Raw genomic sequence first — 18,452 nt, 5'->3', positions numbered from 1 at the left:
AAACCTAATGAAAAATAATTTAGATTTAATGTCAAACCAATCTTTGTAATATAAAGCAAAATATCACAAAAATTTAACAGCAAAACATAGTTAATACTTTTATTATATATTAAAAATTAAACAACATTTTACTTCAAAATCAAATAAAGAATATTTTCATCATTACAAAATCATATATTAAATTATAAAATTAAGACATAAATCTTTTAAGTTGAATTATTAAAATTTTCTATCAATGATTAGATAAAATATTAATAAAAATATAATTTCACTTGTAGTTTTTTTATATTTAAATAAAATTTTAAAAATGTATACAGGAAATGACCTGAATAAAATTTATAACAACTAAATTAAGTTACAGTAAATGTCATCAATAATGGTTGACAGACTTTATTGAATATTTGTTTTTTATTTAATATTCCGTTTAATATAAAATGGTTTTAATATTTTTAAAATATATTAAATCTCTTTGTAATAGTATTTAAAAAGCTACAACAGCAACAATCGAGGTGCATTGAAAGTGTATTAATGAGGTTTGTTGGAGGCGGCGAAACGAGGCCATTGAAACTGACTTTGTGGAGTTGTTCCCGCCGTAAACCCATATTTGATCACTATTTGTTTTTCTTTTACATTCATTGATTCGATTCATTCATTCGTTCCATTTGTTCCAATTTTTGATAATCATGTTCATGTTCCTTACTTTCCATCTTCATATCACGTGCACGCAACCACAGTAGCTTAACTATCAAGCCCACTTCACAGTAGCTTAACCATATCAACCTCATTCTTCATAATTCCATTGCAGTGCGCATCTGCATGCTTCCCTGAATCAATGTCTGCAAATGTAAACTACGGCAGGCCCCTCACTCACCCTCACTGGTTCTCATCAAAATCTGGAATTTACCATAGCAAGCATGCCCCTGTTGACCTTCCCAGCGACCCTTTTCTTGATGTTGTCTCCTTCATTTTTTCCCACCGCCATGATGGGGTGTCGGCCCTCGTTGATTCTTCATCTGGGTGTTCCATTTCCTACTCAAAGTTGCTACCTTTGGTCAAATCCGTTGCCTGTGGTCTTCACAAAATGGGTGTTTCGCAAGGTGATGTGGTTCTGATTCTTCTTCCAAATTCCATTTACTATCCCATTGTGTTCTTAGGCGTTCTCTATCTAGGAGCTATTGTCACACCATTGAACCCTCTTAGCAGTGTCCATGAAATACGCAGACATGTTGCTGAGTGTGGTGTGAGTTTGGCTTTTACTGTGCCTGAAAATTTTAAGAAACTAGAGCAATTGGGAATTTCTGTTATTGCTGTGCCAGAAAATGAGAAGGGTTTGAGACATGGTTGTTTTTCATGCTTTTGTTACTTGATTTCTTGTGACTTCGATTTGCCTCAGAGGCCTGTTATCAAGCAGGATGACACTGCTGGGATATTGTATTCTTCGGGTACTACTGGGGTGAGCAAAGGGGTTGTTCTGTCCCATAAAAATCTTATTGCTATGGTTGAGCTTTTTGTGAGGTTTGAAGCTTCTCAATATGAATGCTCTTGCTTGAGGAATGTGTATCTGGCTGTTTTGCCAATGTTCCATGTGTATGGCTTGTCGCTTTTTGCTGTGGGATTGTTGTCTTTGGGTTCTACTGTCGTTGTGATGAGGAAATTTGACACAGATGAGGTTGTCAGGGTGATTGATGAATATAAAGTTACCCACTTTCCTGTTGTTCCGCCGATGTTGACAGCATTGATAACGAGGGCAAATGGTGTTAATGACAGTAAGTTGCAGAGTTTGATACAGGTCTCCTGTGGTGCAGCGCCTTTGAGCTCAGGAGTTGTTGATGATTTTCTCCGAACTTTTCCCGATGTTGATTTCATACAGGTGATTCAAAGAATGCAAGTCATGTGCCAGCATTCATATAATTGCTAGAGTCAATTCCAAATAAGTGTGTGTTGTGATAAGCTGAATTCTGATTCCATCTCATTTCATATTGTTATGATAAATTGTGGTAAAGGAAAGGGAACACTGGAAATTCTTTAAAAAACTTGTACAGTTTAGTTTGAAAGAGATACACGCAAGAAGCCATGTAAAATGTAAACTCCCCCTTCTTTCTTCTTACGTTATGAGCTTAACTTTTGTGTAACAGCATATAATAAATACTCTGATAGTGCTGTTAATATTCACATCAACTTCTGCTGATAATTGGACTTTTATTTCTTTATGATAATGTTGTTTCGCTAGATTTTTAAGAATGTGCAACTGTAAGAATGTTTCTTTTTAGGGTTATGGAATGACTGAGTCAACAGCCGTAGGAACACGTGGCTTCAATACTGAAAAGTTTCGAAATTATTCCTCAATAGGGTTATTGGCTCCAAACATGGAGGCAAAAGTGGTAGACTGGAATACTGGTGCATTTTTGCCCCCTGGCAGCAGTGGTGAACTTTGGTTGAGAGGGCCTTCAATTATGACGGGTAAAACTCTGTTTTCCTTAATTGATTGATATGAAATAGAAAGAAATCACCTTATTCCGTTTTTACCATGTATAAATATTTGGCAATGCTTATTGAATATCGCAGTTTATTATATTTCATATACACCAAAAATCGGCTTAGAAGCTCCATTTATGTTTAGTATTCTTCCAGTTAGTGATATTATAAGTTATCTGTTAGAGTGTGTGTAACAAAGTTACATTCTGGTAGTTAAGGATTGAGATACTGTTGTCAACAAATTAACATGACTTGTAGGAAATAATTGAGTTAGAGTTGTAGTTATGAGTGCTACATGTGGTTTAATGAGAGGAATAGTGATTGATATAAGCAACTCAAAGACATTTTTCATGCCACTTGATAATTTAGGTTGTGCAGATACTCATAAATATGTGTATACCCCTTGAAACAGAATAGAAGTATTAGATTGTTTAGCTACTTATCATCATGGAGGAAACATGAGCTCTATATTTATTGCTGTGTTGAACAACTTTTTACTCTGAAATAGTTGCTTATTTTTATAAGCTTTATTGAAAATTATGAAAATAAGTGATTCTGTCTTCAAAATGACTTGAACCAAATACACGTCTTTCCCAGTAAAATGTTGCCGGAAGTTTTCTGTTTGTTGAGGTAAAAGTGAATTAAAATTTCACTTCAAGCCGTCTGGTAAAGTTTGTCGTTGTGACTTCTTGTTTGTGATTTTCCAATGTTAGAGTTGTTTTCTCGTGTGTTCCTTTGTTGTTCCTAAATCCAATCAAGTTAAGTCTATCTGCTAATACTTTTTTCTTTGCCTATTTTATTGATACTTCACTTGAAATACATTAATTTGAAATTTTCTTCTTAATTTCTCAGGGTACTTGAATAATGAGGAAGCTACAATGTCCACAATTGATAGAGATGATTGGCTACATACTGGAGATGTTGTTTATTTTGATAATGATGGATACTTATACATAGCTGATCGATTGAAAGATATCATCAAATACAAGGGCTTTCAGGTATCTAATTTTAAATTTTAACAGAAAAGCAAAAATAATTTCCTTAATAAAGAACAGTCTTTTCTCAAGCTTCCATACAAATATGTAACTTTTCCTTGAGACAGCTTAGTTGGTTGAATAGTATGACATGCAGATGTTGTTCAGAGGAACACATGAAATGCTTATTGAGTTTCCAAAATTTAATCCAGATCAGCTTAGAATGACATAAAATATGTAGTAAAAAAAAAATAAAAACAGTGTTTTGGAAATTGTGGATTTTGATATATATTCTCAGATGAAACTGCTAAGCTTGTTGTAGAGTTTTGAGATTCCAGTTTTAGAAAAATATAATTTTTGGGAGGTAGGATTGTATTTTCCCCAAACAACTTTTTATATTGCTCAATTTTCAATCGAAGGGAGGGTTTTTTCTTTTTTAATTTCTTCATTACAATTTTTGTGTTGTACGTGTATATTCTTACATATGGCTTATGATCTGTTACAGATTGCTCCTGCTGATTTAGAAGCTGTGTTAATTTCGCATCCTGAAATAGTTGATGTTGCTGTTATAGGGTAAGTATGAACTCCATGAAACACAAACACTGGATATAGCAAAAGGCCTAAAATGATAATTAAGACTTATATATGTACCTATTCTTGTATAATTCATCTTATAATAATGAGATGAAACACAAACACTGGATGTAGCAGAAGTACATCGTTTATTGGCTTTATTTGTGTTTTTTAAAAGATCAAAACATCTACATATGTCACTGCATGTAAATATTAGTCATCATACTCTAAATTCTCTTAGCTGGCCCTAAAAATATACCCTGAAATGTTGCATCATTTTCCACTTCAGTGCTACGGATGAAGAAACTGGTGAGATTCCAGTGGCATTTGTGGTAACAAAGGTTGGAAGTGTGCTGTCTCCGAAGCATGTTATGGATTATGCTGCTGAGCAGGTTCGTCCTGATAAGACAGACTTTTTAGTTCTATCTATGATATTTTAATTCACATTTTCTCTTGAATCAATACCATAGTGTCTTTTGAAATGTTTTCACATTTATGATCATGGTCAAGGTGTTACATCAGCTAGCTACTATTTTAAGTGCTTAATGGTCATGCACTGATAATATAAAAGGTTTTACATTTGTCAAAATTTTTAAGATTGTAATCTTAAGGATCACCAAACTTATCATACATTTTGGTTTGTGATTTGACGATAATATAAAACTGTGCACATTTATGTTACGTTATTGTTAGCTACTAAGACCTTGTGCCATTTGTAACTCTTTTGTGGCAGATTGCTCCATATAAAAAGATTAGGAAAGTGTTCTTCACCAACAAGATACCAAGGTCTGCGACTGGCAAGATCCTAAGAAAGCAACTGAGGAATTGCTTGACTTCTAAACTATGATAATGCATTTTCTCAAGACTCGCATCAAGTGTTACATTGAAAAATTACCGAGGAAAATTTCGGAAAGTGGATCATCTTAACATAGAAAAAAGTGAATGTAATAAAATATAACCATTCATGAGGGCTAGTAAAGTATTGAAGAACATTATGTCGTAATATCACATCACCAAAAAATTCTACCATGCATATCTTTTAGTAAAATGATACTTGCTTACTGAATTTTTTTGGTCTTACTAGTGATCGTTGTATTCTATTTTCAATCAATAGTCACATTGATTCAAGAAGAATCGAATGATTACATTGCTTTTGACAAAAATAGAGGGACCTAACATCACGTGACATAGGAGATAGGATGTTATTAACTCGGTCTTCTGTAACGAAAGGAAAATATCTCGCACCGTTGATCACGAATATTTTGCATGCTTTGGAAATTAATCTGAGTAATTTATTGTGTTAAGACTAAGAATATTGATTTAGCATCGTATGCAATTAAAATATATAAAACTAAAGGAAGCCTTATGGTTTATATTTTAAAGTAGAATGATACCCATGCCAGTACAGCATGTTAGATAAAGTGACATACAAACACGTATGGAATTTGTACATCTGTATTTTGTCTTTTTTCTGTGATCGGTCTCCATTTATTGCCCTCCGAAACATAGTAAGGTAACGATTACTTTGCAGTTTGGTCATTCAATCCCAGGTATTTGGTTCACTTAATGGTTGTTAGCTAATAATGGGTACCCCAGAAAGTTGCAAAAGTGAAGAACTTTGCACAGAGCTACTCCAATCCCAAACTGGGGTCACTTCCATTTCCACTGAGTCTGTCACCCAAACTTTGCGTCTTCGAGTGTTTGGGGTGCTGCATTGGGTTGTTTCCCTTGGCCTCATTCTGGCCACTGACTTTCTCTTGAAAAAAGCCTTTGCAGCAGCTTCAATTGAGTTCCCAAGTGCCTTGTTTGGGATGTTCTGTATTTTCTCTGTTCTGATTATTCTTGATTATGCTGTGCCCTCTGCTGCTGTGGCCTTCGAGAAGTTCTTCGAACCGGGAATTGTTTTCATCCAGAGATGGCTCCCTTTGTTCTATGTTCCCTATTTGGTTGTGCTTCCCCTTTCTCTTAAAGAGATTCCCGCTTCTTCTGCAATCAAAATCTGCCTTATTGTAGGTATTGATTACTGGACAAGCTCTTATTCTTATGATCGTGATGCTGATTAGTGATGATGATTGTTTCAATCATCCTTACAACGATGACGGTCTGTGTATGTGTAATTAATATCTTATTTGGAAAATTTTCTCACGAGTACTAAGGATAGATAGAAAATAAGTTAATTGCAGAAGTTGATTTTAAAAACAATTCATTGTCTTCTTAATGGTTTCACCTGTAAGTGTTCATAGAGAAGTTTATGTAAATAGAGTCTAAATGTTACGATTTGATGATGAGAGTTGAGACTTGTTGAACTTGTGCAGTTGGAGGATGGCTAGCTACACTTTGTGTAACTGGTTTGACAGCTATAGGTGTGAGGAAAGCTGTGAAGACAGAATTGTTAGATGCTGAGCCTATGGAGAAGCCATCTCCATTTTCTTCGATTGAAGTGTGTGCATGGACTGGGGTTCTTCTTATATCCTTTGCTGCTTCATTGGTTTTTCCAATAGCATTGGGGACAAGAGCCAGAACATATCTTCCATTCTTGCTTGCGTCAACAGTTTTAGGCTACATGATTGGTTCAGGGTAAAGGTTCCTTTTCATCACTGCATATACATTGAACTCTTTACACGGCTGGTTCTGGGGAGAGTTACTTTTTCTTTCTTTGTTTATGATTTAGATGGAGCAAAAATGTGATATTGTCATGCAACATTGTATTTGCATTTTATTAGAACTAACTATAATTATGCCTTTTCTTATCCCCTCCCTTTGTTTTCAGATTGCCATCAAGCTTGAAGAAGGTCTTCCACCCAATAATTTTTTGTGCAGCATCTGCAGAGCTAGCAGCAATTGCTTTGGGGTTTCTTTCTAAGTCAGGGCTTGATGCTGTTTTAGGTGTAAATTATAGTTGAAGTTAATATTCTACGATTTAGCTTTGACATAATTTTACTGATTCTTCTTTTGACATTCCCAGGATATTATTTTACAAACTCATCATCTAATCCGGGTGCCGGTGACATTCTAATGGGATTTTTGGGATCTGTTATTCTCTCATTTGCCTTCGCTATGTTCAAACAAAAAAAGGTAATAACCATCTCCATTTCTAATGACCACTAGTGTTTGGATGGTGTGAAAGAAAGTGAAGGAGTGGAAAATGCTAGAAAGGAAGAGAATTAGAGTGGAGAGTGAGTGAGGTTGTTTGAATGAATTGAAAGATAGCAGAAAATAAGATAACTTTATTTGTTGTTAATAATTTTATTTATCATTGTTATTGTAATTTTTAATTATTTATTATTATAATCATAGAAGAAACAAACAAGTAACAAAAGAAAAAACTATAATCTATTATGGTGACCCATTTCTTCCATATTTGATTATGTACACAAAATACACTTCAGAGCACCTATTATTTCATCAAAACAGTGAATTATGCTTACAGGATAATCAATTATGTTGCATCTTCGCCCACCTTTACTTTCTGTTTTTTCCTTCTTTTTCTTTACCAGTTCGTTCTTGCCAAATTAGAAAAGACCTTTATAAGAATAATAGGAAAGTTAGTTGCAAATGACTTTATAGAGTTTGATCTTACTTGAACAAATATGTATTCATAAGCTCATGTAGCCAAAGTATTTGAGCACAAAACATGCGTTGTAACTTATCTACTTTGTTCAGCTTGTAAAGAGGCATGCAGCAGAGATTTTCACCTCTGTCATAATCTCTACCATATTCTCATTGTACTCAACTGCTATTGTTGGACGTCTACTTTCTCTAGAACAATCATTAACCGTATCCATTCTACCCAGATGTATAACAGTGGCGTTGGCCGTCAGCATTGTGTCATTTTTTGAAGGTAAACATCATGTTTTGCATGGTCAATCGTCACAGTGAATCTATATTGGAGCTAATGCAATAAATGTAAAGGTTACTTAGTTCAAGTCCTACCATTAATCTTCAAAATTTGTCTGCAGGTGCCAATGCATCAGTCACAGCAGCTGCAGTTGTAGTGACTGGTTTAGTTGGTGCAAATTTTGTGCAATCAACACTTGATAAACTCCGTCTTCGTGACCCAATTGCTCGTGGCATAGCAACCGCTTCAAGGTATATTTTGCAATTCCTAGATTTGACTAAGAAACCATAATTTCTGCAGAGTGCAGACCAATCATATGCAATAGTCACAGACAGTGCTTCTGAATAGTAGTTTGGACATTAAAAAATATGATCACTTTAGAAAAAAGCCATTAGAAAAAATGTGATTTCTTCTTGAAGCATATATATACTTATATTTCTTGGTCTTGGATCAATATATACAGTTGTCATGGGCTTGGAACAGCAGCTTTATCTGCTAAGGAACCTGAGGCTCTTCCATTTTGTGCCATTGCTTATGCTCTGAATGGGATATTTGGATCTATACTTTGCTCAATTCCTGCATTCAGACAAAGTTTGCTTGCAGTAATCGGCTGAAATTGTGGACAGCTCCATCCATATTATGTTCCAGCTGCGTTTTGCAGGACATTGCTTGAAATGCCATACCATGCATACCTTTTACTACACAATAGTAAGAACCTAAGCACCATTTCTTGGAATATTTATGTTGGAAGCAATTCTACCTTGTTTTTGTTTTGTAAGAAAATATTTTTGGAAGAGGAGAAGTTTATTAAACTTTTAATCCTAAGCTCATTGCCTAAAACGGTCTTAATCTTCAAAATTGTTAACCATCCTTAAGTTTAAATGAAAAGAAATAATATCCTTTTTGTCAAGATTTTTATATTTTTAATTGGATTTTTACTTTAATTTCTTTTATTAATGAGTGACGTCACTGTTATTTTATCTAGTTATTTTTTTCCTGGTGATAGAAGAATGTAAAATTTTAAAATTGATATAAATAATATTAAAATAATAAAAGCTACTTAAATCATTTTAAATTAATCATAATATTATTTTAGAATAATTTAAAATCTCATTTTTTATATAAAAAATAAGATGAAAAGATAAAATAACAGTCATATTGTTCAATTGACATAAAAATTAAATTATAGTCGTTCAATTGAAAAATATAATTTTTTTGAATACATAATAGATAAAAAAAATTAAAAGAAACTGTACTAAAAATATCTATATTGTAACTTCAAATATTAAATATTGTAGAGAAGGTCATTCTCTTGATAATAAATATTTCTATGTTAATTTTCAAAATTGAAATTGAGAGATTGAAGAATGGAGATCAATTGGAAAAGATATTTTAAAAGATCAATGATAAATGCTTACACCAACATGATTCGGAATAATTAGGTTAGCATCAATCTATTTTGTCTCTTCATAAAATCCAAATACTGTTGAGTTGTAACCATTCGCACTACCATTTTTGTAGGAACCTTCATGAATTCCCCCGTACCCTTATATTGAAAATTTCCACTTTTGTCCTTTCTGATTTTTTTAAATTGTATAATTTGAAAGTTAAAAGTATTTCTAAAAGTTGAGATGATTACGAGAAAAACAAAATTTAAGTTACATAATGTAAAAGTTATTTTTATTTCCGGACTACATACTTTAGAATATTTTTTACTTCTAAATTATATGATCTAAAATTTATTTTTATTTTAAATTGCATAATTTAAAGGTTAATTTTTTTACTTTCAAAAATGACTTCTACTGTGAAAGAATCAAGATTTTCTTCGTATAGGAGTACAGGGGACAATTTATGGATGTACAAGAAGGAACTGTCATTTTTGTATCGTCTACTTTTACGTTATGATTAGCATATGATTTTTAGGTTTTGGGTTTTACTGCACCCCACAATTTCTTCGTGTAGTCAAATTTCGAAATGATCAATCTAAAGTGAGTTTTGTATTACACATTTCAAAAAAAAAATGGAATAAGCTTTTCAAAATTTCTAAAATAAGATTTTTAGAAAAAGATTTTTGGTACAAAATTTTCGAAATACAACAAAATTTGAAATAAAATTTTCTAAAATAACTTCCGAATGAGTTTTTTCAGAACATCCTCGCGTATGAAATGCATTCCAGAATTTCTAGAACGAGCTTTTTTTCTCGTTCCCTTTCTTCTTCCTGTTTTCTTCTTTCTCTTCAGCACCGAATGATTGAAGTGGTGACAGCGGTGGTGTGATACAATGACGATGGGTATTCTAATATTTTTTCAAGAACCAATAACGTTTTTACCTCATTTTTAATTCTCCAAGTCCTACATTTTTCCTTTATTATATTCAAATCCTTGTTCATTTTTTTAGTGCGATTTTCTAATTTCGCTATTTTTAATTATTGGATTTCATAACATTGAGGATGAATTATTAATTACCAACATACTATTAAAATTGCAACATTAGTACTAAAAACTTCATACTTTATTTGGTGATCAAATGGACGTTGCCACCAAAAATCTTGTCAGAGAAAAGGACAAATTTTGAAATTAAAGGAATAATTTAAATTTTTATAGCTTCAATTTTTTAAGTACTTAATAAATTGGAAAAATGTAGCACTTAATACCGATAGTTGATTGACCGGAACAGTTAACCAAAAAATAATAGCTGAGAGAAAATCCTCTAATACATCAGATAGCTTTATTTCTTAGTCAAAAAGTTAGTTGTTTCATTACCTAATTTTTTTAATAGTATTGATTTGGCTTAAACATCTATTCATACTGATTATCCAAATTATCCCTGTATATTGCTACAAGCTGCAAAATAACTTTGTATACTTTAAGAGTGAATACATTATTATTTACGAAAAAAAAAACTGATTAAAAAAAAATATTGTTCCAGTAAACTTAAGAAAATAGCCTTTCTCAGCCGAAACACGCGAATGCCAAAGTTAATTAAAACGCTAATATATACACGAATAGAGATTTTGAAGCCCAAGGCTTTTAACTATTCCCTTATTACAACATGTATCCAGGAGTCCGATACTTTATCAAACTGAACTCAAATTGAATGTATCACATGAAAGGATCAATCAGCCACTGGGATGTTAACAATAATGCATACATTATCAACTAAAACATGCCACTTTAAATAGGCATGACCTCGAAATATCATCAATTCAAACTGTTCCACAACAAACAAACTGTTCGGCAATTTGCTCGTTTTACAGATTCTAAAATGTGAAGGTCAACAAATGATTGGAGTTAAAAATGCAAAACCTGGTCGATCCTCTTTCATGCTGTAACCAGCAGCAAAACTTCCAATATCTAAGCAAAGAAATTGAGCTTCTTCATTACTTTGGCATAAGCCGCTGGAACAATAGCAGGTTTCCTCAATCTACGTTTTGATTTCTTTGACTGCAATGGACACCAGAAATTCATCAATTTTAAGTAGAGATAAATCCATACAATACTGTTGGATGAGAGAGAAAATTAGGAGAAGCATAGTTGACTGTTTGGATCCTCCCTCCCTGCCCTACCCCTTTTTATTTTCCAGGTAACCATGCTAATCTTGTAATTGATTTTAAATACTCATTCAATCCCCTTGTCTTCAGTATATAACATTGACATAGATTCGCCTTTGGTATATTATACTCTGACTCCAGATACAAATTCCGCATTTCAGACATACATACGATACAGGTAATTTTGTTGTCGCAACTGTGAATTTTGAATTGTTCCTACAGTGTATTCTGAATTTTCCCATTGACATTTATGAGCCAGCAAACAAGGATAAAAATTAGTAATTCACCCCATGACTCTATATCTTAGCTAGTGAGAAAGAAATTCACCCTTGGTAAAACAGTTGCTATACTAGTATTCTTATTCTAGAAGTATGGACATGTCAACATCGAATGAATTGTGGGGTCATAGATGCCCTTACTAAATATAAATTCCGTATTTCAGATATATAACAGTGCTTTGTGTTGCCCCCCCTGTGCCTTTGAATTGCTTGTTCAGTGAATTCTGAATTACACACTGACATTTATTAATCAATGAGGAAGAAAGCAACTCAACCCATTTTAGACTTTTATTTCATACACATACTTTCATTGATCTATCTATAGTCTAAACCAACCAGAATCACATCAACAAAAAGCGAAAAATTCAAACAAATTGTTCTATGACCTTATTTTCCAGAAAATATGACAGTATATAATTTACATCAACCATGCAAAAAGGAATTGAAGGGGTTAAAACTAAATAAGTTCAATAACAGAATTTATATTTTTATATTGCTTAATGGACATATAAGAGGTTATGTATATTTACACGTGGGCAAATAACAAATACTCCTTTTGACTTCTAGGATTTTTAACCTCATCAGTTCTTATGTACACATTCATGTCTTAAACTTCCATAGTTTTGTATATGAATATAATAATAAAGTTGACTTCTATCACATTGTTTTGAAAATGAGCAAATTAGTTTAAAACCACAAAATCATACATGTAAACATTTTTTATTATCTCTAACATTTATACAACCTTTTTAAGAAATATAAAAAAATAAAAATTTTAAATCTATGTATTGGCGCCAATGACTGAATTTTTTTAGCGCAACTAATGTTAGACTAATAATGTTAGGACTTGGGACAGCTAGTTTTTTATCGTTGTAAGTAATCATGTAAGGAATGTTATTGAGATAGTTCATAGATGATTGCTTTGCTGAATTTAACACAAACAACTTTTCTGCAAAATGCTTTCTCTGTGAGAATATGATTATAATTTTTTTCTTAATACAACATACTAATTCAAAGTTCCGAATATAAAGTAGAGGATGTGCCCCCTAGAAAACTTGACCACAATATAATTTATAAACAGATGTAAATGTTCGTGTTTTGTACATCACATCACACCATCTTACAATGTTATTTTCACAGCACACAGCTAATGAGGGAGTCAACAAATACTACTGTAGAAGTATACCAACGAGGCAATGAACCAAAAAAATGTAAGTATTTATTGTCAAGTAACCATATCACAGATATAGCCATGCTAAAGCTGGGTGCCAACTGTCCCAACAGCTACGATGACATAATTGGAAACATGCTATGCATTGTATACCACCACCTCAACATCAATCACAGCAAAAACCCAAAACAAGGAAAACTTCACAATTGTTTTTCTCTTCAATAAACCAGTAATCATGCTGAATTGGCCTGTAGTGCAACCTCCCACAACAAATGCCAATGCCACCAAATATTATATTTTCATATCTTTTTGTTAAATGCTTGTTAATACCTTTATCTACAAGCATACCATAACTAATGCCTCGTCACCCTAAATTTTACAATTGTACATCCTAAGGAAACACAAGTTGCTCTATTTTCTGCAAATGAAGAAATCCAAATCATAATCTAGCTATTAGGTTAGAAACGGCAATTATGATTTATATTTTCAAAAGCAATTTGTCTCTGAAAGAAACTTGCCACCGTAATGTACTACAAACAAATGCTATATGAATCTTGCTTAGGAAGGACAGCATCAGTCCACTGTGAATAAGAACAAGTCAACAACTTCTGTGACTTATTTGCACCTCATGAAATGTTGAGAAGGGAATTTTGGGAATGAGTATGACATGATTTGTTTGGCTATTCACACTGATAGAGCAAACAGAAATTATCAAGGATTCTACACAGAACCACCAACAAGAAACTCACATTCCAACAAACAATCAGAAAGGGCCTGTTTGGACCAATTTATCTACAAACAATTACAGGGGAAGAGAATAAAAAAAAATGAACTAAACCTCATCCACCTGAGCTTTTGGAGAATACAGGAAGAAGTTAGTTATAACTTATAAAAGAAGTTTAATTCATTTTTCATTTTTTTTTAAATTTTCCCCTATAAACACTTACTGATAAGTTTATCTAAATTGGGTTATCATCACATATCATAAAACCTCATCAATCCAGAAAAAGAAAAAAAACTGAACCTTGAGATGAGCATTGTGACGCTTGCCTTCCTTCCAGCGCCTGATGTTCCCATCATTCATTGTTCTGAATCTGGATTTTAAAGACCTGCCCCAACCATAGTGAAATCACTTACTTCTCACAAACAAAAGAAAAAAGAAATATTCACACACTACCCCCAAAAACCTATGCGAGTAACGAAGAGGAAACTTACGAATAAGATTTCATTTTCGTTTTCTTAACCTTGGAAATAGTTGGAGTCATCGGCTTTCTTCTCAGTTTTCGTTCCCTGGACGACACGTGGCGCACTTGAACCAACTATACACACCAAATTAAACTGCTATAACAATGACGATCGGAATGACAAACTCTAGATGTTAGCATCGAAGACTTACGGAAGGGGGAGGATGAGATGCGTGGAGAGGCCATGAAGAGAAAACTAAGGACGGAGGAGAAGAAGTGCGAAATGTGGAAGCAGAGTGAAGCGGTTGCGGCCGCAAATGGTGGAGGAGCCGCCGAGAAGAGGGCGGTGGTAGAATTTGGCGTGATTGAAGGGCGAGACAACGAAGTTTCGACAAACAACGAAGCATGGCGACTTCACTGATTTGCAGTTTTTGCACTCTGCACAATCGAACCCAAACCTGCGATTGCCAAAGTGCTTCTTTTTCACCTTCGAATTTGGGGATTTTTTTTTTTTTAATTCTAGTTTTTGTTTAACTTTGAGGTGAAGATCTGGGCTAATTTGGGCTTAATTGTTTCTTGTTAGTGGAGCCTAATTTGGGCTTCCTAGCTCCTCATTGTGTACGAAGTAGAGTCTTTTATTGGTACCCCTAAATTACTATTTAAACTACCAATCTTAGTGGAAAATAAACCATATTCTTTATATATTTAGGTTGAAAACCTCCCAAATGAAGCATAGTGTCTTTGATTAAAATTAACAAAGGAAAAATATTTCCTTCTATTAAATTTATAATATTGGATAAAGAGGTTAGTTTTGTTTTTTTCACATATGTTTTCTAATATTCCCCTTCAATAAGTAATTATTTATAAATTTTACCATACAAGTGACAACTTTCTTTAATTTTAACTGTTTTTTTAAGTTCGATCTCCTTTTTAAAATTTAATTTTTTTAATAAAATATAAAATATCATTTACAAAGTAAATAAAAATACTTACAATAAAATTATAATTTTATTATTTTTATTTTATATAACTACAAATAAAAGAATATGTTTGGCATCCACATTTATTTTTCAGTTTTATCTTTTAAATAAAAAAGTTTTCTAAAATCTATAACTATATATATAAAAAATTCCTTTTTAATTTGTACATTTCTTTTTCAATTTTATCCTTTAAATAAAAGTATTTTAAAATTAAAATATTTATTTTATCAATTTTATTACTTTTAAGTGGCAGATTGTTTTTTAAATTTAAACGTTTTTTTCAAGTTTTTTTTCAATTTAATCGTTTCTTTAAACTTAAAAATTTTTTAATTAGAAAACTACATATAAAGTAAATAAAATACTTTAACAATAAAATTGTAAAAATTATTTAATTTATTTTATAATTATAATAACAACAATAAATAATAATAATTTTATTATTATATAAAAGGTGAATAATGTAACATCACATTTTAATAGTATAAAACTACAAAAAAAAAAGGTTACATAAATGTTAAAAGAACAACTAAGTAAAACAAACCTACCACAAAGAAGAGATCTACTTCTGTAGATCCATCTAACTACATCTTTGTTTCATCCTTACCTCTCGTTGGAGCAATTGTAAAGACTCTCCTTAACCTCACACCATTTAGGTAATCATTACAAAAGAGAAAACAACACACAATAGACAACACAAAAGCAAAGGTAAGCTAGTGATACAAAACAAACAATAATATAAATTAATATTTCACACATAAATTATATTTATCATAAAACAATCCATACATCTTAAACATGTCAAGACCTAGATTGTACTATCCGTATTTAGTATGAATATCGAGTTATGGCAGGTCGTGCACTTGTGGTGGTCTCTATTGCTCTGTAGAGTTATTGCTAATGGTTTTCATCCTACCACACTCACAAAGTTAATCTATATCGCGTCTTAGGTCATACTGGAAGCACCTAGACTAAGACCTCACGCTACTCTCACCACATGTATCACTCCTCTCTAAATGAGAATGAATGATCATTAGAGTTTCAAGATAACTCCCACGATTGAGCTTTCTGTATTCATACTAACAATACTTGAAACTACCAATAAAAAGTTTCTCTTTGAAACTTTTTTCCACAACCTTTCAACCATTTAACCACATGTTCCAAACCATACCACACATTCCATACAATATACCATACACGCCTTAAATTATCACTTTAATTATCCATCATAAGAAAAATAAGATAAAAGAATACAAAACTCGTCATCATATATCATACATAATCATATACATAATCTTGTTTCCAAATCATATTATAAATCAATTCATAGTTCACAATAAATATTATAAACCAATCATTCAAACAATCACATATATTAAACACACCTTAAGAAGTATAGAAAAGCTTAGTTCAAAATTATGATATTTTCACTCAACCACAAAATATGCACGCTTAGTTAAAAGTACCTGATAGCCCACTTACTCAGCTACCATGCATCGCTTTGCGAATACAGAAATAGTGAGTCATGCTTGCTCAACGATTACACTCGCTCAACTAAAGATAGTTCTACTCGCTCAGAGAGAATGCATAATTTTGCACCACTAAAACTACATAATTAGCCCTCCTAAACCACCCATAACCTATTCTAATAATTTTCACCAACTTCTAACACTTCTAGATTATATTCTAACCTATTATAAACTTAAACCAAGGTGTATAACTCAACTTATACTAGTTTTACACAATTATACCATAAGATTTCAACTTAAAACAACTAAATCCTCATCTTAGAGACTAAAATTGAATTCCACAAGTTATAGCTTATTTTTAAACAACTTAGGGACTCCAACAAATTAGAAATGACTTACCAACACCCTTTAAAAATACCATTTTGGCACCAAACTTATAGTTCATAAACTCACTAGTCCAAATCGACAAAATGAACTTGAAAACCAGTCAAAATTCCACCAAAATACTAATACCTCTTTCTAAAACAAATTTCAACTAATTAACAACCCTAACAAGTCACAATTCACATCTAAACATACTCTAAAACTGAGTTTACTCTATTTAACCCTTAATTTAAACTCACACACCAAAACCCCCTTTTTAAGGTCAAAATGACTAATAATTCAACATATATTTTGTTTCCTCTATATGCTCTATCGATTTCATACCATCAACCTTCACAACACCAACCATACACAAGAAAATAATCACCTTTAACTAGATTCATACAACCACTTTCATTCAATCATACATGCATATTAAAACAAAACACACGAGTCAAACATCAAAATTAACGTACATTGAACTTCGATACTATTAAATACCCAAAACATACTTTACAACTCAAATTAGAAGAAAAACAATAGCTTCCCTTACCTTAGACCAAAAGCTATCAAGCTCTAAACATGCCAAACACTTGCTTCAAGCTCAAGGAACCTTAAGAACGTCGACAAACTGCATAATTGAGATCAGAATAGGTCACTAGGACCGTTGATTGACAAAGAACGAGGAATAGATAAGGGTGGACACATGCGTCAACCTTCAAAACCAAGGATCATAAAATAAAATAGTGAAAGGAACCTCTTGTTGATCGGGTAGAAATATAGACCTCGCTCTTATTGTCGTTTAGGCACCTCTTGATCGTCAAAGAAATGACACAGGAATCAGATACCTTAGAGAGAAGGTAGAGAAACTTAAAGAATGAGCTTTTAGAAAGATGGTTTGTGTTTTAAATAATGAGACACAATATAAACTTTTGTTTATATTATAAAACATTTATTATTAAAAAAATTCGATCTCATTAAAATAAAACACTCGTCTACTTTAAATACTCTAATTTCTAGGTTATTAGAAATAAGGTTAAATATATTTTAGTCCCTTAACTATCAAGCGATTTTAGATTTAGTCCCTCTTTCAAACTTTGGTACACTTTGATCCTTTTCCTTAAGGAAACTATACATTTTCATCCTCCAAAACTAACGCCTTTAAAAATAGGTTGAGCTGGCTAACGTCTGACCATAGAGTAGTGTTGTTGTGTTATTCCAGCTAGACTTTGCATGAGGGTAGTTCCATAGGTTGTCGCGTAAGGATTAGTTGTTGCACCATCGATTACGGTCTGGCTGGGGCAATTGAATGGACCAGAAAATCTTCCAACGAGACTGGGTTATAGAGAAGGTGCTAGGTTCTTGCGGCCAAAAGATTACTAGTGTGCATTACTAAATTTGGCTGGACGGGAAGAACTGGATCCATTGCCTTGTTTGTTATGAGGTTTAGTTCCTGATGTTGAACACTTTTACATTTCTGCCTTAGCTTTCTCAAGAAGGGTAGCTCGCTTCCTCAAATGATGAAGGTCAAATTCTGATTCAAGCTTGTGATTTTCTACACATTTTATTATAGCCTTAATGGAATTCAACTCTAAAGAGC

The 18,452-nt window shown here is 32.6% G+C and overlaps 3 protein-coding genes across 4 annotated transcripts; 2 read left to right on the top strand and 1 right to left on the bottom strand.

Moving 5' to 3' along the window:
* The first annotated feature begins 517 nt into the window (after nucleotides 1-517).
* LOC108335989 (4-coumarate--CoA ligase-like 6) lies at nucleotides 518-5,185 on the top strand. 2 transcript variants are annotated; one of them, XM_017572254.2, is made up of 7 exons: nucleotides 518-592; nucleotides 806-1,870; nucleotides 2,271-2,460; nucleotides 3,328-3,473; nucleotides 3,955-4,022; nucleotides 4,312-4,414; nucleotides 4,756-5,185. In XM_017572254.2, the coding sequence occupies exons 2-7, from the start codon at nucleotides 833-835 to the stop codon at nucleotides 4,867-4,869; spliced, it is 1,659 nt and encodes a 552-aa protein (XP_017427743.1). In that variant the 5' UTR covers nucleotides 518-592; nucleotides 806-832; the 3' UTR covers nucleotides 4,870-5,185. The 2 variants fall into 2 exon arrangements, with proteins under 2 accessions (XP_017427743.1, XP_017427742.1); XM_017572253.2 differs by having other exon boundaries at nucleotides 522-1,870.
* Nucleotides 5,186-5,440: 255 nt separating this feature from the next.
* LOC108335990 (plastidal glycolate/glycerate translocator 1, chloroplastic) lies at nucleotides 5,441-8,770 on the top strand. Its single transcript, XM_017572255.2, has 7 exons — nucleotides 5,441-6,035; nucleotides 6,338-6,599; nucleotides 6,793-6,908; nucleotides 6,988-7,097; nucleotides 7,686-7,863; nucleotides 7,982-8,111; nucleotides 8,324-8,770. The coding sequence occupies exons 1-7, from the start codon at nucleotides 5,606-5,608 to the stop codon at nucleotides 8,472-8,474; spliced, it is 1,377 nt and encodes a 458-aa protein (XP_017427744.1). The 5' UTR covers nucleotides 5,441-5,605; the 3' UTR covers nucleotides 8,475-8,770.
* Nucleotides 8,771-10,932: 2,162 nt separating this feature from the next.
* LOC108335147 (uncharacterized) lies at nucleotides 10,933-14,557 on the bottom strand. Its single transcript, XM_017571089.2, has 4 exons — nucleotides 14,256-14,557; nucleotides 14,075-14,178; nucleotides 13,884-13,968; nucleotides 10,933-11,303 (listed from the first exon to the last, which is right to left on the bottom strand). Exons 1-4 carry the CDS (start codon nucleotides 14,448-14,450, stop codon nucleotides 11,214-11,216), a joined length of 474 nt encoding a protein of 157 aa, XP_017426578.1. The 5' UTR covers nucleotides 14,451-14,557; the 3' UTR covers nucleotides 10,933-11,213.
* Nucleotides 14,558-18,452: the final 3,895 nt, after the last annotated feature.

Source organism: Vigna angularis, chromosome 10, assembly GCF_016808095.1.
Source record: "Vigna angularis cultivar LongXiaoDou No.4 chromosome 10, ASM1680809v1, whole genome shotgun sequence".
Classification (NCBI taxonomy): Eukaryota; Viridiplantae; Streptophyta; class Magnoliopsida; order Fabales; family Fabaceae; genus Vigna; species Vigna angularis.
This window is presented reverse-complemented; position numbering and strand designations above follow the sequence as displayed.

Excerpts from the sequence above, each read along its gene's own strand:
- LOC108335989 (XM_017572254.2), top strand. The coding sequence starts at position 833 with ATGTCTGCAAATGTAAACTACGGCAGGCCCCTCACTCACCCTCACTGG. Across the intron at positions 4,023-4,311 it reads GTTGATGTTGCTGTTATAGG|TGCTACGGATGAAGAAACTG; the intron begins GTAAGTATGAAC and ends TTTCCACTTCAG. Across the intron at positions 4,415-4,755 it reads TGGATTATGCTGCTGAGCAG|ATTGCTCCATATAAAAAGAT; the intron begins GTTCGTCCTGAT and ends CTTTTGTGGCAG.
- LOC108335990 (XM_017572255.2), top strand. The coding sequence starts at position 5,606 with ATGGGTACCCCAGAAAGTTGCAAAAGTGAAGAACTTTGCACAGAGCTA. Across the intron at positions 6,909-6,987 it reads AGGGCTTGATGCTGTTTTAG|GATATTATTTTACAAACTCA; the intron begins GTGTAAATTATA and ends TGACATTCCCAG. Across the intron at positions 7,098-7,685 it reads CTATGTTCAAACAAAAAAAG|CTTGTAAAGAGGCATGCAGC; the intron begins GTAATAACCATC and ends TACTTTGTTCAG.
- LOC108335147 (XM_017571089.2), bottom strand. The coding sequence starts at position 14,450 with ATGCTTCGTTGTTTGTCGAAACTTCGTTGTCTCGCCCTTCAATCACGC. Across the intron at positions 14,179-14,255 it reads CATCTCATCCTCCCCCTTCC|TTGGTTCAAGTGCGCCACGT; the intron begins GTAAGTCTTCGA and ends TGGTGTGTATAG. Across the intron at positions 13,969-14,074 it reads ACGAAAATGAAATCTTATTC|GTCTTTAAAATCCAGATTCA; the intron begins GTAAGTTTCCTC and ends TGGTTGGGGCAG.